Here is a 22,402-nt window from a genome sequence, read left to right on the forward strand (position 1 = left end):
CTGTTACCTTGTTACATATACAAAAATTAACCCAAAATAAATAATACACCTAAATATAAGAGCTAAAACTGTGTAACTCTTAGGAGAAAACACAGTGGTAAGTTTTCATGACTTCTGCTCTGGCAAAAGATTCTTAGAAATGACACCAAGAACACAAACAGTAAGAAAAAAAAATAGACTGTACTAAGTCTAAATTAAAAACTTTTGTGCTTCAGGGGCACCTAGGTGGCTCAGTGGTTTAGGGCCTCTGCCTTCGGTTCAGGTCATGATCTCAGGGTCCTGGGATCAAGCCTGGCATTGGGCTCTCTGTTCAGCAGGGAGCCGCTTCCCCTTCTCTCTCTGCCTGCCTCTCTGCCTACCTGTGATCTCTGACTGTTGAATAAATATATATATTTTTTAAAATCTTAAAATAAAAAACAAGAACAACAAAAAAATCTTTTGTGCTTCAGAGGGTACCGTAAGTTCAATGACAATCCACAGAATGGGAGAAAATATTTGCAAGTCACATCTATCAGGGACTTCTACCTAGAATTCTTACAACTCATTAACAAAAAAGGCAAATAGCACAATTTTAAAAAATAGGTAAAAGGTCTAAACAGACATTTCTCCAATGAAGATGTACAAATGCCCTATAAGCCAAGGAAAAGATGGTCAGGGTCATTAGCCATCAGGGAAATGTAAATTAAAACCACGGTGAGATACCATTTCACAGCCACTAGACTGGTGAAAAAGGTAAGCAAGCTCTGGTAAGAAAGTGAAAATATCAGAGCCCACACATGCTGTTGATGGCAATATAAAATGAAAGGGCAAATGTGGAAAACAGTCTGGCAGATTTTCAAGCGATGAGAGTTAGCATATGATCCAGCAATTCCATTCCTAGGTATATACCCAAGAGAAATGAAAACATATGCCCACATAAAAACATGTACAAGAATGTTCATAACGGTATTATTTATAAAACCAAAAGGCAAACACAAACCAAATGTCCATCAACTGTAGAATGGATATATGTGGCATATCCACACAACAGAAACTCATTAAACCATAAAAAGAAATGAAGTCCTGATAACATGCTACCACATGGATGAACCTTGATAACATTATGCTAATTGGAAAAAAGCCAGTCACAAAAGATAACATATGATTTCACTTACATAAGATGCCCCACATTACCAAATCTATATATAGACAGAAAATAAATCAGTGGATGCTTAGGACTGGGGAGGACCAGGGAAATGAGAGAGTGAGGAGGTGACAGAGTATAGCATTTCTGAGGCGATGAAAATGTTCTAAAATTCACTGTGGTGATCTATGAAAGTACTAAAATCACTGAGTTGCACACTTTAAGCAGGTGAATTGGATGGTATATGAATTACAGCTCAGTAAGAAGTTTTAAAAAAATCCTTAAAATTTTAATAAACCAGACCCAGCTATAATCAATATCTGGCAATTAGACAGATATAAATCCATCAATCAATCATACCTAAATATGGATTTTCTCTACTAAGCAAGGCTGATATATTTTAATATCAATGTAATTCACCATATTAACAAAATGAAGGGGGAAGCCCATATGATCATTGCAACAGACACAGCAAAAGCCTTTGACAGAATTCAGTATCCATTTATAACAAGAACTCCCAGTATATTGAGAATACATGGTAATGTCTTCAACCTCATAAAGAGTATAAATGAAAAGTTCATAGGTGACATCATATTTAATGGCAAGAAACTAAATGCCATCTTCCTAAAATTGGGAACCATACAATAATATCTGCCCTCAACAGATACCTCCTATTCAACATTCTATTGGAGATACTAGCCAGTGCAGTTAAGACAAGGAGAGAAAAAGGCATTGAAATTGCTAAGAAGAATCTAATGCTACCTTTGTTTCCGTGAGACACAATGGTAGACACGATGGTATATGTGGAAAACCCTGAGGCATCTACTACAAAGCTAGTAGAATTATTAAGTCAATTTAACAAGGTCAAAGGATACAAAGGTCAGGGCGCCTGAGTCGGTAGAGCATGAGACTCTTGATCTCAGGGTTGTTAGTTCAAGCCCCACGTTGGATGTAGATTACTTAAAATCTTTTTTAAAAAGATACAAGGATCAATACACAAAAATCAATTATGTTTCTATGTACTGGCAATGGACAGTATTAAATACTTTAAATACAATTTACAATAGCATCAAAAATGCTAACAAAGAATGTATTATGTCCTACACAATCAAAATTATAACACATGGCTAAAAGATACTAAAGAAGGCCTATTAAATAAAGAGATACAGTAATTATGATTAGAAGATTCAATATTGTTAACATGTCAGTTCTTTCCAAATTTAATCTATGTATTTAACTCATTTTCATTCAAAATCCCAGCACGTTTTGTAGAAATTATCATGCTGATTTTAAAAGGAGTGGGATTCGGGCGCCTGGGTGGCTCAGTGGGTTAAGCCTCTGCCTTTGCCTCAGGTCATGATCTCAGGGTTCTGGGATCAAGCCCCGTTTCAGGCTCTCTGCTTAGCCAGGAGCCGGCTCCCTGCCCAGCCAGGAGCCGGCTCCCTGCCCCCTGCTGCTTGTCTCCCTGCCTACTTGTGATCTGTCTCTGTCAAATAAATAAAATCTTTTAAAAAATTAAAAGGAGTGGGATTAGCCAACATAATTTTGAATTACATAAATAACATTGAAAGAATATTACCTGATTTTAAGATTTAATATAAAATTACAGTAATCAAGACAGTGTGGTGCTTGTGACAAAAGTACAGACATAGAGAACAACAGAACAGAACAAAATCCCAAAGTGGATTCACACATATAGATTTTAAGATTTTTTTTTTTTAAAACAAAGATGTTAAGGGGGCACCTGGATGGCTCAGTTGGTTAAGCGCCTGACTCTAGACTTTAGCTCAGGTCTTGATATTAAGGTTGTGAGTTCAAACCCCACTTCATGCTCCAGACTGAGTGTGGAGCCTACTTTAAAAAAAAAAAAGAAAAGAAAAACAAAGGTGATTAAGGTCATTTCTAGGAAAAAGATAGCCTTTTCAACAAATTATACTGGAAAAACTAAATTTCCATATAGAAAAAAATATACCTTAACCCTTAAGTTTATGCCATATGTAAATGAACCCGAAATGGATTTTATCTAAATGTAAAAACTAAATCAAAAGCTAAAACTATAAAAGGCCAAGAAGAAACACAGGAGAAAAACCTGTGATCTTGGGGGTAGGCAAAGATTTCTACCTAGAGCAAAAATAGCCCTGACTTTTGGAAGAAAAAAAATTGATAAACTGAACTTTATCAAAACTAAAAACTGTTTTTCAGAAGATACCATTATAAAAATGAAAAAGCCGAGTGCCCGGGGGCTCAGTCAGTTAAGTGCTTTCAGGTCAGGTCCTGAGATCAAGCCTTGTATCTGGCTTGCTGCTCAGTGAGGAGCTTCCCCTTCTCCCTCTCCCTCTGCTGCTCCCCCTGCTTGTGCTCTCTGACCTCTCTCTCTTAAATAAATAAATAAAATCTTTTAAAAAAAAAAAGAAAGCAAATATTTTTCAAAAGATACCGTTAAGAAAATGAAAAGGCAAGAATGCCTGGGTGGCTCAGTCGGTTAAGTGCCCAAATCTCGATTTAGGTTCAGGTTATGATCTGAGGGTCATATAGGATAGAGCTCCTTATCAGGCTCTGTGCTCAGAAGAGTGCCTGCTTGAGAGTCTCTCCTCTTCTTCAGCCCTTCCCCCCACTAGCATGCTAATAAATAAATCTTAAAAAAAAAAAAGAAAAAAGAAAGAAATGAAAAGGCAAAACCACAGACTGGAAGAAAATATTCCCTATATATATATGATATAGGACTGGTAATCATAATACATAAAGAGATCTTGCAACTCCATAAGACAAAAAGCACAATTAAAAAAATGGGTATTTGAAGACACAATTCACAAAGACCAATCAGTGGTCAATAAGCACATGAAAACACACTTGACATCAAAAGCCAGCAGGGAAATGTAAATACCACAAGATAGTTCTATACACCAATTAAAATGGCTGAAATTAAAAAGACTGACAATAATAAGTGTTGATGAGCCTGAGGAGCAATTTTACCCTTGAAGTTGCTGATGCAAAATGTGGTTTCCTATAACATTACACACACCCCTGCATACATGCCCTACACTGGATGAAATGATTTGATGTTCTTATTTATTTAAGTATCTGCCTATGTTTGAATCCTGGTTCTACCACTTGCTATCTTTATTACCTTGGGGAAACTTCTTTAGTTTCCATTCATATACAACAGAATAGTACTTAGAATAGTACCTACACCTAAAACGTAACATTGTTGTGGAAATTAATTGATGCATGTAAATTACCTAGTAACATGCCCAGCACATGTAAGTACTCAATATAACAGTAACTTCTGTGACTACTCTATGAATCACTCATTCATATTATACCTGACACCAGTAATCAGCTAAGTAACAACTTGGAGGAATTACACTATGTTTTTAAAAATTATTGACTAATCTCACTCCTTTGCACTTCCATGTAAGGTTTACAATCAGACTGGTAATTTCTACCAAAAAAGCATGCTGGGATTTTGAATGAAAATATGTTGAATATATAGATCAAATATGGGGAGAACACACATATAATTACCTTGTGTAAGAAAAATTTTTTCCCTTTGATTTCCTGTGATTGAATGATCAGAGATGCCTGTATTTTTTTTAGAGAGAGAACATGTACACAAGCAGCAGGAGGGCCAGAGGGAGGGGGAGAGAAACAGACTTCCCAATGAGCCTGGAGCCAATGTGGGGCTCAAACTCAAAAGCCTGAGATAGTGACCTGAGCCGAAATCAAGAGTCAGATGCTTAACCTACCAAGCCACCCAAGTGCCCCCAGAGCTGCCTGTATTTTGAATTTTTATTATAATGGAAGTTGGACAGTAGGAATCATAAAGGTATTAAATCTAGGGATAAAGAAATGGGGGTCCATAAGGATTTAATTATATGCTTCAGCTAGTAGGATCAGAACCAGACTCCAAGACTTCTCTTGATCTAGTCTGTCAATCTTGGTACTATGCTGAAACCCTTTTAAACCCTTCTCATTGGGTACCCTCTAGCTAACAGAATGAAAACAAATGACAGTAATATATAATATTAATAATTTTCAGATTTCACAGCATAACCAGGACAGTTCTGAAAGCTCTGTACACAAGTTGGTGCACAAGTCCTCCTTTGCCCATTCCTGAGTGGTTCAAGTGTATTAAGTTATTAATCAGTTAATCAGAAAATTACATTAATCAGACCATCTCATTCCCACTGGCAAAAGACGGGGTTTCTAAAACCAAAATAACATCTGTTTGAGTAGTGAGGAGAAACTCTCCCACCCATAAAATTACTGGCTGTTTGTCAAAGAGCATCTGGTTTACTTACTCTGGACGCTATCAGTGATTCTCAATGCCACCTGCACATCGGAATCATCCGGGGGAATTTTTGTGGAAAATATGCCTGGGCCCCACCCCCAGGCATTTGGTTCTGAGAACCACTGCCCTAGCTCACCCCAGGAGACCTCCAATTTTGTCCTGCTGTACCAATGCATTTCTCTATTTAACCAGCAACCTTTACAAACTGAAATCGTCAGTTGTGGGGTTAAGAAGGGCCAAAAAGATTACGAAACCCAGACCAATACAGAAGCGCCAGTTCCCCAAAAGGCCAAAGAGCAGAGCATGGTGGCTGCGCATGCCACTCAGGGGTCTGAGTCATCTCATGAACCCGACTGTGGCCACCCGTGGACATTTACAGGAACTCCTACAAAGACTACTTCTCAAATCAAAAGGTGGCCTCAGGGTGATCCCTTATTCCCAATCTTTCGCTTTATACAAGCATCCAGACCGCTCAAATATCCAAGAATCTAGACCATTTGGGTTATTCATCACTGATTGATAGGAAGGAATAGGGAGGCCTTAAGAGGTAGCATTCAGAATTTACGTCAAAGGGCTTTCCTAGAAAAGATGCCTTTTTAAAAAAAAAAGCTGTAAGATTAGTGGTTAACTCGCCAACACGTCACCAGAGCGTACTACCCAGCTACTGAAGTGAAAATCAAAGTGAGATTTATTTCCAAAAACGAAGCCCGAAGGACTGCCTTCATAGCTCTAAACCTAGGCACTTCCTTTGGGTTTAACTGCAGAAAGGGCTGGAGGACTAACACCTAAAGAGCTGGAAACAAAGACACATACACTTCCAGGTGTGGATTTTTATTTTCACAAAAAGACAACAATGCCTTCCCACATACAAGTATTTACAAAACCCAACTGATTCACCAAGCTAGAACCTGGGTTTGTTTGTTTTTTTCCAGTTCTCAACATAGTTGGGAACATGGAAACATTAGTACCCACACAATTCCCAGAGATGGAATTTATCCACCAAACAGTGCAGATTACCTAAAAAAGTGCACTTACCTGCACAACTCAGTCTAAAAACCTCAAGTGATACAAACCTCATGGCCAAGGTTTCATGAATCTATTTGGTTTCATACCATGCAAACCCGAACAAGTGTGCTGCTACACTAACCTGAAAATCAGCTCTCATTTTACAGTTAAAAAGGTTCTCAACGCTTTAGCAACTATACAGAATATGAAGGTTTATTTCAAAAAAGAGTACATTTTTTTTTAAACCAGGATACACAGATGCACTTAATGTAACAGTACCTTCTGCAAAAATAGGTTACATAATACTCAGAAATGCAAGGAACAATCTTATTCTCTAAAAATTAGACAGCAGACTTTTTTAAGCTTAGACAGCCTTCAAAATGGAGGCTGAAAACGCTTGGTGACAAGAAGGAACTCTAGAGCCTGACACCACAGAGCTAATGCTGCAAATGAAACTACGACCACACACCTGCAAACTACTCTTTATATTCACACAGCGTTAAACAAAATGGTTTGGATTCCATCTTTTCAAATGTGTTTCGGTGCTGGAAGAAAAAAAGTTGAATGATACACAAAACTAGTAAAAGTTACAACGGAACTATTTAAACATCTTCTCCAAAATTGAGAAAAGCAATCATGTTAAATTTTAAAAAATGAGAAAAAAAGAAAAGTCTGACAGAACTCTCAAGCAAGTCAGAGGTCCTCTTCATAAGTAGTCAAGTAAAGTTTACAGGAGATTTCAATAAATTATCTTGAAACCATGGCAGAGAGCTAATTCTCAGAATCGTCGTGGAGGTCCACCCTTAAAAGGCTTAAATCCGGAGCCACTTCCTCTTGGCATGGAATTACCACTGATTTGTACAATTCTATTAATTGGGGATGCATTACTGAAAAAGGTTTAAAAGAAAAAATTGTCAAGAACAAAAGAATTACAGCTACTACTTATTAAGTGCTTATCATTTACCATGCACGGTTCTTTGTACTTTACCCATATTAAATAAGTTACACTTTTCAACAGTCCTGTGAGGTAAGGACCATTACTAACCCCACTTTCCTGATAAAGCAACTGGCATCTGGTGGTTAGGCAACTTGCCCAAGATCACAGCTAATAAGTGGTGGAACAAGGATTTGAACTTGGGCACTCTCACTTCATAGTGAGCCAAATGATGAGATGCACCATGAATGGACTGGAGCCAGAGGCTCTGAGTGTGATCCCCAGATCAGGAGCATCGGCATCAGCTAGGAATTTGAACCTCTGAACTAGAGGACATCACCACAGAATTGTTTCTGGAGTTCTTTTGGAGGAGGATGGATTTTTTTAAAAAATATGTTTAACAGCAACGTAGTAGGTAATAATGAGCAACACAGGAAAAAAGACCCATCAAAACACCCTACAACCAATTTGGGAGATAAACTCATGGTGAAGCAGCTTAAGGAGAGTAAAATCAGACGACATAAAGGTCTGAATCCCTGGCTGAGGAAGGCAGGTTAGATCTGTGACCAGAGAGGCAGCTCACTGGCTTTGGAGCAAATAATGGTACAACAACACAGTTCTAATAAATAGTTAAATTTTTTAAGAGTATGAGTAACAGAGAAGATAAAACACTAATTTGATAAGCTGAAATGAGGAAGATGGCATAGCTATTGCAACTATTTTTCTTAAATGGAACCACATTTAGAAATTTAGGCTAGGAGTGGAGGGAGATAAAAGATGAGGCCCAGTCTGGGTGAACAAAATGCACAGTGGCACTGGCAAATTAAAAGAAGCTGGCGGAAACACACGGAACATGAAGGACTGAATCAGGACAGGAATGACTTTGCCAGAATTTATGCAGCCGGCAAAGCATTTACATAAAGATCATAATATAGAGCTAAATATCAAGAGCAGTGTCTCAAGTTCAACTATCTGAAGGAGCCAGCAAAGGAAATCCAAAGGGGCAGAAAGAAAGTCGGATGCCTGAGAAAATGGAGAAGTGCCCCCCCCCCCGCCCGCCGAAAAAGAGAAGCCACAGTGAGCAACAGTGCTTAACCACCAAGGAGACTGACAGCTGAAAATAAAGGAATACAGATGTATCCAGAAAAAAGGCACCAGTAACCTTTGAAACCAAAGACAGAATGAGTGATGAGGCCACGCAGGCGCAGGTACAATAAACACTCACTCAAGTCTGACAGCAGAACCGACCACAGCAAAGAAGTAAGTCGCATCAGCAAGCCCGCCCCCTCTTCCAAGACAGGGGAATGGGAAAGACAGAGGGCACAGAAGAGAGGGAGAGACCAAAGACTTGCTGGCTGAGGGGCCACGATGGATGTTGGTACACAGCGAAGATAACGGTCGCCTCTGAGAATATGAACAGGCTTTGGGTTAGTGAAATATCCAACAGTTTCATTAGAGCTATTGGAGAAGGAAGGGAGCAGAATGTACTTTCAGTCTTCTCTTCCATTCGAAGACTTTAGTAGTGCCAAGTAGTGAACAAGATGATCGTTCCGACGTGAAGTTAGTGCTCTCCATCTACTAGATTCTGATGCACACACATCCCTGTATCTCAATCCCTATGGCAGAATGCCAATCGATGAACTTACAATGAAGAATATCAACTAACAAATTAACATCCGCTGCCCTGCATATAATCTCTGGGAGATCTGGGGTTAATATGGGGAAATGTGCTGGAAGAAGTAGGGCTGTTACTAGTTGCAATTCAATCTCTCAGAAACTATACTGCCCTTTAAAGAAGGATAAAGGTTTGGATGAATGGTTGCAGTGATGTCTTAACTGAGTACTTACCTCGTGTGTTGGCTTATCATGCCTGCTCCTGTCCGGCCATCACCCATTCGCCTTGCATCGTGATAGCCAGGCCCTTGAGAAGGTGGACCATGCCACTCTTTCCTTGGTCCACTTGTGTCCCGTCCATGGCGTTCAACCACATGTCGTTCCTCAGGGTAGTGCTAAAGAATTACATATTAAAAGTAAAGTTGATGAGGGTTGTGAGGGGGAGGTGAGTAGGGACAAGGTGGTGGGGTTATGGACATTGGGGAGGGTATGTGCTATGGTGAGTGCTGTGAAGTGTATAAGCCTGACGATTTACAGACCTGTACCCCTGAGGCTAATTATACATTATATGTTAATTTAAAAAAAAAAGTAGTCACAACACCTGCAGCCTCATGGCGATTCACTTATGCCGGTGTGCACTTAATGTCCGAAACAAACCAGTAAGGTGTTTGAGAAGAAAAGAAGGTTGAATAATACCACAGCACATGGAAAGCATTTCCACCTGTTTGGTACTGAGAAGCTGCTCAGGCTTCAGGGTAGGGTATGGGAGCAATGTAACTTCTATTTCCATACCTTTCAGCATGCACGTACTTTCTGACTTTTGAGTATTTCTAGATCTGTGTGTGTACGGTGCCTGGATCAACAGATACGTGAGAAGGTAAAACAGTAAGACAAATGAGGGTAAATGTAAGAACGACATGCAAACAGCACAAACATGGGAGTTGTCCTATTTCACACAGGACTCATTATTGTTATGACTCTTACAAGGTCTTACATACATGATTATGAAAGAGAGTAATGAACGTAAGGAAACAAAAGCCATAGAACGAAGGATCCAAGGACAGCAGACTAAGTGATGATACTTAGTCAACAGAAAAGCTGAAGGTACTCTACAGAGAGATGATACTGGCAAAACAAAAAACAGCATTTTCAAGGTAGGAGAAAGATCTCCACCTCAGGATACCTCTTCTAAATGGACATCAGAATGCAAAGGCCAATCTATGAGTTTTTACCCCAACTAAGGCAGAATGTTTGCACTACAAACCCTGTCTTAAAAGTTCTGCTCAGGATAAAGAGCTCAATGAACTAATTGACCTACTGATAATATTTACTAACTCTCGGGGCGCCTGGGTGGCTCAGTGGGTTGAGCCTCTGCCTTCAGCTCGGGTCATGGTCTCAGGGTCCTGGGATTGAGCCCCACATCAGGCTCTCTGCTCAGTGGGGACCCTGCTTCCCCCGCTGTTTGCCTCTCTGCCTACTTGTGATCTCTGTCTGTCAAATAAATAAATAAATAAAATCTTAAAAAAAAAATCTACTAACTTTCTATTTATTAGAAACAGGTAAGCTGATAATGCCATCAGGCCCAAATCTGTTTCATGAATGCTTCAGATGAAATGGAAAATGTATAGTGGTATTAGCTAGTATGCCAAGGGATTAAAAAAATTCCTCCAGTAAAAAATATTGCTATAAAATCTAACAGGTATTCAAACACAAGACAAAGCATTAGAGTACCATCAGGTTGGAGGATGGACACACACACAAACCACAAACACACTTCAGAATTCTTTGTTGTATATAATTTAAGAAGATATTCCATTTATGCCACTGTCAACTAATATGCCAGTATTTCATCAACAGAATGCTTTCAGATTAGGTAAAAAAGGTTTGGCTCATCTGAGTTGCTAAGAGATGAAGATACTTTATTAACTTACAAAATATTCAAGTCAATAAAGTGTCGTAAGAATAAAAAGCAATTAAAAAATATGAACTATTCCACTCACCTACCTTTAGAATTAAAAGAACAAAAAAGAGACAAAAATTTTATCTCAGTTCTACATTCTAAGCTACTTAATTAACTAGGAGAGTATTTATTTATTTATTTTTAAAGATTTTATTTATTTGACAGAGAGAGATCACAAGCAGTCAGAGAGGCAGGCAGAGAGAGAAAGAGAGAAGGAAGCAGGCTCCCCGCTGAGCAGAAAGCCCAATGCGGGACTCGATCCCAGGACCCTGAGATCATGACTTGAGCCGAAGGCAGAGGCTTAACCCACTGAGCCACCCAGGTGCCCCACTAGGAGAGTATTTAAAAAGGGGGGGGGCACCTGGGTCGCACATTTGCTTAGCGTCTGCCCTCGGCTCAGGTCATGATCCCGAGGTCCTGGGATCGAGCTGCATGTACATGAGGCTCCCTGCTTGGCAGGAACTGCTTCTCCCTCTCCCACTTCCCCTGCTTGTGTTTCTGCTCTCACTGTCTCTGTCAAATGAATAAATAAAATCTTAAAAAAAAAGTTAAAAGTGAGAGAAACACAGTTGAAGTCAAAGTTTTCCCTGCTAATCTAAAAGCCTCAATTTCTTAAAAGGAAATAAAACCTTCATCTCTAAGAAGGCTCATCTACAAAATTTAACAATGCTCAAATTTGAGCAGGAATTTTAAGAAAAATGGCATAAGAATTTTAGGGCTAGCATCCTACTTCTTTGGACTATTAATGTTCAATTATTGACAGTAAAAATATGAAAAATACTAAGAGCTTTTTTAAGAGCTCGCCTCCCAATCGTTCTAACTAATCTAGACCATCAAAATGGTAAATCCCGGGAATTTATTCCTGAAGAGGTGACAATACATCCTTAAGCATTTACCTGTGTTCCACTTCCTCGGTCCGTGATCACGCCCCTGTCTCCCTCTCTGTTTCCGTAGCCTGACGCATTACTGCGATTGCCAGGGGGCGCGCCCCTCACACTGTGTCCTGAAACTTCCCTCCCAGATCGTTCCGGCCTTTCAACTCTGTTAAATAAAACCCGAAGACATCTTCGATCAAAACTCTATTACACCTCTTTTTCCTTGAACACAAATATCTTCTATGCCACCGGCTGGGCCCTGGCAACTAAACAGATACCTTGTTTCCCGTTTGTCTGCGGACATGCCGCCGTCACTTTTCCAGGTGGCGGGTCTGGATGGATTCGGCCCTGCTTCTCGAGGATGTCTAGGGTGAGTGATATCAGGCCTGTCATGGATGATCACGGTTCTCCTCTCGTCTCGTTCTCCCCGGACTTCTCGCCTGTCCGTTTCCCTAAGTTCATTTCTTGGTGGTGGAGGCTCATTTCTTCTGGAATCACTGAAATTTTTGGGATACCTTTCAAAACCCGGATCTTCTCTTCGTGCAGTAGGACGTGTTTTTTTCCCTTCACTTTGACCAACAAAGCGTTCTCGCCTATTGATTATCCAAAACAAAGAACAAAGGTCTGAGATGTACTTACTTGGCCTTATTCATTTTTCTTTTTTTTTTTTTAATAAATCACAATTTTTTTTAAGATTTTATTTATTTATTTGACAGAGATCACAAGTAAGCAGAGAGGCAGACAAAGAGAGAGGAAGGGAAGTAGGTTCCCTGCTGAGCAGAGAGCCTGATGCAGGGCTTGATCCCAGGACCCTGGGATCATGACCTGAATCAAAGGCAGAGGCTTTAACCCACTGAGCAACACAGGTGCCCCACTTGGCCTTATTCGTAATTGTACTTAGATAACTTAGAAAAATCACAGCTTCTTTAAAAATTAACTTAAGGCAAAGCCATCAGAAAAGCCACAACTGTTGATTATAATAACTTATATTGATTGATTATAATAACTTATTGATTATAATAACTTATTGATTATAATCAACAATTTATAAATTGTTGATTATAATAACTTATATTCTAAATGCCTGGTATGGAGATTGTTGTTTAGCATCTGGGAGGAATTAACATCAAACACTCAAGTGACTACCAGCCTGAATGAAGGAGGTTCTAGTGTTCTCAACAGCTGAGACACACCCCATGCTAAAAGCTAACAGTATTCCCACCTAGTTTTAAACAATGTTAAGAGGATAAAGCGAATCAACTTTGTTATGGTGGTCTGTCAAACTAAAGTTTTTTTCAAGGTTTATTTATTTAAGCAACCTCTATAACCTGACATGGGGCTCAAACTCATGACCTCAAACTAATTTTGAATACTGAATCACATTTACATTAATAACAACAAAAACCAAATGTAGGATTTGTTCTGAACACTCGATCTGACCTGTAGTACTTAACATTTTTTTTTTAAGATTTTATTTATTTATTTGACAGAGAGGCAGGCAGAATTGGGGCGGTGGGGAAGCCGGCTCCCCGCCGAGCAGAGAGCCCGACTCAGGCCTCAGTCCCAGGACTCTGAGATCATAACCTGAGCCAAAAGCAGAGGCTTAACCCACTCAGCCACCCAGGTGCCCAGTACTTAAGATTTTAATAGAGAACCAAAGTTATCATTAGCAAGGCTCACACACCAAATACAACAAAATCTTTTTTCTTTTTCTTTTTTTTAAAGATCTTATTTGAGAGCGAGTGAGCAAGAGAGTGCATGAGCTGGGGAAGAGGCAGATAGGCAAGGGAGACACAGACTCCCCACTGAGCAAGGAGGAGCCCGAAATGAGGCTCAATCTCAGGACCCTGGGATCAAGACCTGAGCCAAAGGCAGATGTTTAACCTACGGAGCCACCCAGGACCCCCCAAATATAGTAACTTTCAAGATATCTATATACCTTTCAAAAGATGAAGACTGTACTGCTGAACTCTCAGGAAACCTGCCCCTCTCTCGGTGATCAAAGTCATTAAATCTGTTTTGCTGGCGAGAATAGTCAGATCCATGGCTGAATCGTGCATCTGTATCTAGAGACAACTTTTTACTCTCGCTCCAGTAAGGATCATCTCGCCTTGAAGAGAAATATTTGCTTATTTATATAAATTAGTTTAATAATAATCCAACAACACTAACTTGGAGTCATACATACCACATACTAGGAACTGTGGATACAGAAGGCTAATAAACTCAAGACATAAAACATTTTGTTACAAGAACAAACTAGCAAAGAATTAACTATCAGATGGCACAGAGTCATGTAATGTTAGAGGAATTTCACAGGAGAGAAAACAGGTGAAAAATGGTCTGTTTAAAAATTTGTAAATGGAAAAGACAGATACCATTTTATAATAAAATTCTAACTAATAGTACACAACTTTTTTCAGTCACACTTAACTTCTGGAAGGTTAGATGGGTAAGTCCCAAGCACAATTCATACATTCCATGTATTTCTCACCACAATCAATTAAGTCTCACAGAACTTATATGAAAAAAATTCAATGACTGCATTTGGAAATCTATTAAGCAGCATGAACACAAACACACAATGCAATCCTTCCCAGTTTGCAACCTCCAAATTTATCTGCACTACCCTCTCAGAATTCTCAAAATGGGTCTGAGTGTGAGAACCATCCCTGAAGCCTATGATGGTGAAGTATTTCCAGTCATAATGGAAAAACATTTGGCAATAGGAAGGGAAAGGGGAAAAGGGCAGACTCTTCCTACTTGACAAGCATGGGATCCATTCCCATCCCTACTGATCAGGACCTTTTATTCCAGGCATGGTTGCCTGTACTTGCTACTCCTCCAATCAGCTTTAAATCAGTTTGAAAGGCCTAAGATAGCACGCGCTGTTAAAGAAGAAAGCAGGCAACTACCTATGATCTACATCACGTGGGCGTTTCAAAGAATTCCTTTTCTCTTGTTCATAACGAAGCTGCTGCTGTTGCCTTCTCAGCTCCTCTCGTTCTCGAGCAATACGTTCGGCTTCCTTACGACGTTCCTTCAGACAACACAGAAGGAAGAACCAACCAATGCAAAATGAAAACATAAGGTAAGTACATGCGCAACCTTGTTTTCATCCTGTCATTAAGAAACCACCAAAGGCAAGCACCGGGCAAAACACACACCTGGGACAAATACGTACACAAAATTGACTTCAGAAATCAGTAATCTAGGCTATGGCTACTGTTCTGCAACATTAAAAATAACGGAAATTGGGTGGTGGAAGCTGGCAGGTAATGGGGAAGGTCAGATTTAGTTTCATCATTTGACTGAAACAAAAGCACCTGAAGGGAATTAGATACAAAGTTCTTAAAAACCTGGATACAGTTCTGCAAAGAGAGGCATTATTTCCTTCCAGCCTTGGGAAATCATTCCCACTCTACGATGTAAGGAAATAAGTTATTATTTGCGGAGACTGGGATAGTGACAGAGCCTGGATTACAATTACTCTGGACTCAGAGTCCTATGCTCAGACTATTAGGCTGCCATGATTGCAGAGCTTGGGTTATTACCAATTGGCTCGAACAAAGTCACAACTAAATGTATTCTGAACTAGCACCTAAGTGATCGTTATCTTTCAGGGACACTTAATAAATGCTCATTAACTGAGCTCATTCTACAGAAGCTTTACAACAAGTAAAGCAAATTTTAGGGCAAAAATCACAGGGTTTGAAAAAGGTCAGTTATTTAAGATGAAAAGATTTTCTGACTGCACCTGTTCAATACGAATGCGTTCCCTTTCCAAGCGTTCGCGTTCCATTCTCTCTCTCTCTAGTTTTTGCCTTTCAATTTCTAGGCGCTCTCTCTCTCTCTGTAAGCGTTCCCGTTCTTCCCGTTCGCGAATTATTCTAATGCGTTCTCGCTCTCGACGCTCTCTTTCTGCAATCTCTCTTCGTCTAACAAAAATCAGTATTTAGAAATACTTAAATTATGCTAGCACTGTGTGAAAGAGAATAGCTTTTGAGTTTGAATTTTTCCTTGAGGTTGGCAATTTTAAACTTCAACTCAACCTAAGTAGTTTTAATGTAATTGGAAAGAGAACTCAAAAGAAAACTTTAAACAGATTCCAATGCTGTCACTTATTTATTAAGACTGTCAACTGAGCAGCTGAATTTTATAGAGTAGTTGCCTCTTAGAGGATTCCTGTTTAAATAAAAACCCCATAATAGCCCATTAGTAAATCCACATTTTAAAAAGGAGATATTCTACATATATCAATTTCCAAAACTACAACTTCTACTGTTTTTGAGAGGAAAATTTTCAGTATCTAGTATATGGTCTACCTCCTTAAACAAGGTGTACCTTATTTTGATGAGTTGGGATCATACCCGTCAACACGAATTATAGCAATTGCTACATATAATTTCTTAGTGTTCACCGGCCCATGCTTCTTTGAGTCAGGAGGCAGTTCAAATGTTTGCTGAACTCAATGAAGTTACTGTATTGGGACCAGAAGTCACGTTTTTGTCATCTCCTCACTCTAAGGCCCTCCATGGACTCTACCAGCATGTCTTCTAGTAACCCAGTGGTTCTCAGCGGCTCAGTGCTGCACCCACGGAAATCTGAGGGGCATTTTATCACAAACGACCAAGGGGGCTGTTAGCAGCATTTAGGCAGTGGGGAACCAAGATCCTAAATATCTTTTGAAGCGTGCAAAAATCAGAATAGCTCTGCACCACAAAAACTGTCCAACAATTACACCTTTCAAATGCCGTAATGGACATTCATGTAATTAAAACAAAACAAAACACAATCACCTTAAAAAAAAATCGTAGCCTAAAACTTGACTCGTTTCTAATAAATGTTAGGTTGGTTTATTTGCTTTGGCATGGTTTTTATATAAAAACTAAAATGTCAAGAAATACAACTCCATGTAAATTAAAGGAAAAATACTTCAAGACCTTCACCAAGAGCTGTTCACCATTTCAGAAATCAGGTAGTAATGTCAACGCCACTCCTGGTATTTGACTTACCAAAATGACACACCAATATCAGTCTGCATTTGTAGCTGTCACATTTTCATTGAGTCTAAAGAGGGCTGTAAACATCTGACTACTTCATTAGGTCTTCTAGAGAGTCGTGCCTAAACATTCATATCTGGAATATATGCTTCATTATAATTTGCTTTTATTTCTTCTTTAGGTTAGAATTAAGGCATTATATTGTTTTTTTTGGAAATTATTTATAAAGGCATATTATGCATTTGTAGGCCTATTATGCATCAATTAGTTTTCAGCAGAGTGAAGAAAATGCTGCGACTTTTTTTTTTTTTTTTTTTTTTTTTTTTAAATATAAAAGGGGTGCTTCTCTGACAGACCTAAGAATCACTGCTCTGGTAGATTCTACTCTCTCATCCTAACTTATCATATAAAGAGGAATCTCAGAATACTGGGACTTCATCAAAAAAAAAAGAGGAAAAAAATGGTTCTGAGTAACACCAGAATTATTTCCTTCTACTAAAGTATGTGGCAATCACAGTACTATTTGAGCTGTGAAATGTGTCTGGTTGTTCCTAACACTCCTGTGAATGAAGAGACGAAATCCCATGAGATAACCTATCAATGAGACAGGTTAATATTTGGAAATTTATATTAAAAAACACTTTGACAAGAATATTTTAAGTGGCATCCAAAAACTGCTATAGGAAAGCAATGGTGGCATTTGTGGTGAACTGCTGAGATACTGCCACTAACAATGAAGTGTTTGTCTCAGTTTGTTTTAAAGAGAATGCTTGCATTGAGATAGAGCCTGAACACAGTAAGGTTCAGAAGGCGAATCTTCCTTCACTTGGGCTCTAATCCAAAGTACAATCAATTTTTCCTAAAATGTCGACATGCTACTTTGAACACTGCAGCTTACACTATCTTATCTCAACATCATTTTTTTCTGTAAAGTCATGTTTTTCATGGCGGCAGCTTAGGAGTAGAGGAAAGAGCATTGGACTTGGAGTCAGAAGACTTGGGTCTGAGTCCCGACTCTGCCACTCATTAGCTATGTGGCATTGGAAGAGTCATTTAGCCTCTCTGGGCCTCCATTTTTTCAATTATATAATGGGCACACCTAATCTTAAAGAACAGTTGAGACAGAAGTAACAGTTGGAAAGGTAATTTGTAAATGGTAAAATGCTATACAAACTTAAGAAATCATTATGTTTTACTGCATTTAAAAGTGGCCAATAGCTTTCTGTGGGAATACAATTTCTAGAAATCTGGTTTGTAACTAGCATTAAATTTGTACCTATAGTTAAAGACAGGTATAAAATAGACTCTTTTCCTACCTTCGAAGTTCCATTGCTCGTCGCAATCTCTCAAAGCGAACTAAATGCTCTCTTAGTCTTTGTTCCTTCATCTTTTCAAAAGGCAAGATGTCTTTCCTTCTATAGTCTTTGTCCCTTTTTTTATCTAGGCTAGCTCTCTCCTTTTCCTTGCTCCTTCCATGAATCTACAGAAAAAAAAAGTTATAACAGAACTAGAAGTTAAAATAATTTGGGGTTTTGGTTTTCAAGTTAGGCTGGTCATTTAAAAAGTTTAAATGAGTAATGATATTCCATTTCTCTTAGATTTTCAAGAACAGAAATGTGCAAAAAATGATAATACTAAATTATCTTCTTTTGGAAACAGGGAAAATAATACACAGCATCCCTCCCAGAGACTTACTTTCTCATATCTTCCTCTTCTTGATGGCCTACAATGATCTCCTTTAGTTTGGTCCAGTATTACCATATGTCCTGGACTCTTGGAACCTAAGAGGAAAAAAAAGTAGATAAACAAATGCCTAAAAAACATTTCATTAAAAAAGACAATAAATGTAATGTAAAAATGTTGAATTCTTAGAATAGCCAGATATTCACAACCAGTGCAAGAAATTTAAAAAAAGAACCTACTAACTCTATCCGAATGTAATTTGTCCAGTTTTTAAAAAATAACTCAACCCACAAACATAGATACTTTCTGCAATACCAAAAGATCCCAACTCAGTTACACAGCTACAAATCAGTGACCATTTACTGCCAGTCCAGGTCTCCAGCAAAGGGGCTCAGCTGAAAAGAATACATCTGTTTCCCAAGGGTAGAAAAGAAGACAACTAGTGCTACTGGACCTCCTTTTCTACCACAGTGACATCTAACAACAAAATTAAAATATTTCTCTGGACTGCAATCTCAGGTCTTCCCTTCCACTGTAAAAATGAAGTAGTAGAAAGCATTAGAAAGGGACTGAGAAGAAAGATACATAGCATACTTATTCGCTTCTTTTCTTCACTTTTTTTAATCGATTCTGAAGTTTGGCCACTTGATCCATTATCATTCTTCTCGTCTTTACCTTCTATTTTCTTAGGCTCCTTGCCTTCTTTTTTTTCACACTTCTCAGACGACCTTTTCTCTTCCTTTTTGACAGAGGCTTGTGTCCTGACCATACCACCCAAGAAAACAACACAGTGAGAACTACTTCATCAGTTTCCCAGAAAAGTCTACATGCTTATCAAAAAAATAAATCCTTACTTGCTACTTCTATCACTCATATTTTTTTTGTCTCCAGAACCTCTTGAACTACTCTTTTCATCATTTTCTTTCTTCAGTTCTTTCTTAGAAGGATCACCTTTAACCTGAAGGTTTAAATAGGATACAAAACAAAAAAGTAAGTTAACATTAATGATCACAAACAGTATGCTTCTAGGAGAAAATCTGGAAAACATGGAAGTAGAAAAATAAAAATACTTAAAAAATTATACCAAATTGTACTCCCTACTGGTATAACCTCTTGAAATTGGGCATTAGTGGCCCTCAAAGTAACCTCCCTCTTATACGCATTTAGGCAAGCTTACTTTTTCAACAGAAATCAGCTGTCCGTGCAGCTCAGTGCGATGAAGATGGGCAATACATCTGGACACCTCTGTGCTTGAAGACATAGTTACAATGCCATAGCACTTTGCCCCAGGACTTCGAGCATTTGTAACTACCTTTGCACTCAGAACCTATAAGATAAGGTAACACTTTACAAAGTTTTACAACTACATACATTCTAAAAAGATCAAACTTCAGAAGTAAGACTATTCAAATAAAATGACTACTCAGAAGACAGAAATTCATAATGAAGGATAAATTTAGGATATATATTATTCTGTCTCATATTCTTGAGATCACTATCTACTTTGTTTTAAGTATGTAGTAAATATTCAGGGGAACAATTTAAAGTGTCAAAAAGCAATTTAACCTAATTTTTTCTTATTAATTTTTCAAATATATAGCCAAAACAGTCACATCAATGAAATTGGCACAATTAATGAAAGCAAAGAAATAATATTCTCAATTATATCTGAGCCAAACTTCCCCTATCATAAGCCCACCCTAAATCTCTTAAAGGGAAGGAAAAAAAAGGGCAACTTTCTAGAAAGTTTCTAAATGATTGTTAACAATTTTCTATAATGCGTAACTATTAATTTCAAAAAATGAATAAAGAATTATCCTCATATAAAACAGCAGTCTTTAAAAACACTCCCTACAAAAAAGAGACATACTTTCCAGTCTGTGCTCTTAAGATTTATACCAATATCAAATTGACAAATAATTTAAATTCTCTAAAATAGTTAAGAGAGACAAGGGATGGGTGAGTAAGAAGAAAAGTGATCTAGTGCTGAGCAAAGAGAAAGACAGACATAATGCCATGAAGAAGTAAAGAGGGAATTTAGGAGGCTGTCTGGTATGAATGGCTGGAAACTATCAGCTTTTATCTCAACTCTGGGAAAGGCAGACTTGCCCCAACAGCAACCTGATTTTTAAACCCAAAGTCTTGTTATAAAGTGCAGGGTGTCCTTTGCACAGTTTTAGTCCCAGGAAATGCCAGCATTAAAATATTGGTTTTGGATTTCTGACAATAAATCACCAGCGCTGACCATGCAACTACAATTCTCAGTGTTCTGTATCTGACACCTACAAGAATCCTTAACACTCAGGTAACTCTTTATATTAGAAGAAAAAAAAAAAAAAACCTCCTAAAATCAAGAGGATAGATTTTTAAAATATTCATTAATGGTCATTTGCCAATACTGGTCATTAATTTAATAAGTATTCCAAAGCCCACTGTGTGCACACAAAGTATAGCAGATAAAGTTTCTGCTATCAAAGAGCTTACACTGGAGATTACATATGATGTATAATGAAAACCAAAAATAAATGGTAGAAAGCAGTGACTGCCATAAGAGAGAGAGATCAACTGCAATGCAATTCAAAAACTATTAACTATTATTTTAGTCATTTAATTATTTACTATTCTTCTCTATTAGGTCATTCCCTTATATGCCAGGGAAACCTTTCCTAATGAACTATAGTAAACCCTCCCCTTTTTGCTCTCTTAGCAACTCTTTCCATCATAGCATATATCACAACTTAATTAAGTATATTTTTACCAGCTTTACATTTTTCTCCACTACTGTATTAGAATCTGTATGATGACAGGGACATTAGTTCCCACCCGACCCCCAAACTCTATATCCCATGGTCTAATACTAGTCTACCTGTATTTTCCAAATGATCAGATCAACCTCAGATACTCTAGTTTCTAGAGAAATCATGATGTATGTGAAAAACAAAATGCAGTTTTTCACTGAAATAGGCTCAAAATACAAGCTTTTAATAGAAAGAGCCCCAGGGCTCCGGGTGAGATTTTATGACAATATTCACCAGTACCACAGAATCAGTAATTATGTCTATACCAATCCTGAGAAAATCAAGAAATTGGAAGGTTTTATATAATACCGTTCTGAATATAATCCCCATTTCAAATGGAGATACTAGAAAGACAGATAAAAAGTGTACCTTTCCATATTTGCCAAAGAGGTTCTTCAAGTCAGCAGCTTTGGTATTAGAAGAAAGTCCACTAACCCAGATATTTTTAGTTGAGCTTCCACTGCTACCACTAGTACTACTTGTACTTCCTAGAACAGATTTAATATCAGACATTTTAGCGTCTTAATTGGAAATTCTATTTTTAAACAAAATTATTAGGTCCATATGCTTTCAAAATTATAAAACCCCCTTTTAATTTAGTTAGGATAGTACAACCTTGCTGTATCAAAAGCCTATGAATCTGCTATTATTAAAATCAAACACAACAGATAATATAGCTAGTGAGGAAACAAGTCTGAACATCTGTATACTTCCTAGTGCATGAGTTTCACATCAAAATGGGTTAAACCATAAACTACAGGTCCTGGACTTTCACTGCTAAGTTTAATCATTTAGAATCTACCACTGCACTGAATACAAACAACCAGAAAACAGTCATCAAGAAACTTACAGACTGCTTAATTACCCACATCTGTTCTGGGCTTTAGATCCTGAGAAATTGGGAGTGTAAGAGGGAACAGTCAAAGCAAGGGATAAGCTATTTCCAAGAATTTAAACGTTTAATAACAAAGAATAACCAAAAGCTCAACTTCATTACCTAGCAGAGAAAGACTAAAAATGAAATTATATGCAGCTAGTTAACTCTGGATTTAATAAGAAACAATTTTCTAAAACAAATTTAATTTTAAGAATAAAATCAGAAACCTCAAAATCCTT

General features: G+C 38.1%; 1 protein-coding gene across 13 annotated transcripts in view; it reads right to left on the reverse strand.

Moving 5' to 3' along the window:
• Nucleotides 1-6,229: 6,229 nt before the first annotated feature.
• SLTM (SAFB like transcription modulator) overlaps nt 6,230-22,402 on the reverse strand; it is a 44,135-nt gene continuing 27,962 nt past the window's right edge. For all 13 annotated transcript variants that reach the window (XM_045067564.1, XM_045067562.1, XM_045067559.1 and 10 more), the window contains 13 exons: nt 21,656-21,774; nt 19,666-19,815; nt 19,343-19,446; nt 19,083-19,249; nt 18,501-18,586; nt 18,122-18,285; nt 15,560-15,740; nt 14,718-14,842; nt 13,742-13,912; nt 12,081-12,395; nt 11,824-11,968; nt 9,202-9,362; nt 6,230-7,306 (listed from right to left, as the gene is read on the reverse strand). In XM_045067564.1, coding sequence (XP_044923499.1) covers nt 7,198-7,306; nt 9,202-9,362; nt 11,824-11,968; nt 12,081-12,395; nt 13,742-13,912; nt 14,718-14,842; nt 15,560-15,740; nt 18,122-18,285; nt 18,501-18,586; nt 19,083-19,249; nt 19,343-19,446; nt 19,666-19,815; nt 21,656-21,774 — 1,997 coding nt within the window. In that variant the 3' untranslated portion in view covers nt 6,230-7,197. The remainder of the gene's footprint in view (nt 7,307-9,201; nt 9,363-11,823; nt 11,969-12,080; nt 12,396-13,741; nt 13,913-14,717; nt 14,843-15,559; nt 15,741-18,121; nt 18,286-18,500; nt 18,587-19,082; nt 19,250-19,342; nt 19,447-19,665; nt 19,816-21,655; nt 21,775-22,402) is intronic.

Source organism: Mustela putorius, unplaced genomic scaffold (assembly GCF_011764305.1).
Source record: "Mustela putorius furo isolate JIRA1106 unplaced genomic scaffold, ASM1176430v1.1 tig00003896_pilon_pilon_pilon, whole genome shotgun sequence".
Classification (NCBI taxonomy): Eukaryota; Metazoa; Chordata; class Mammalia; order Carnivora; family Mustelidae; genus Mustela; species Mustela putorius.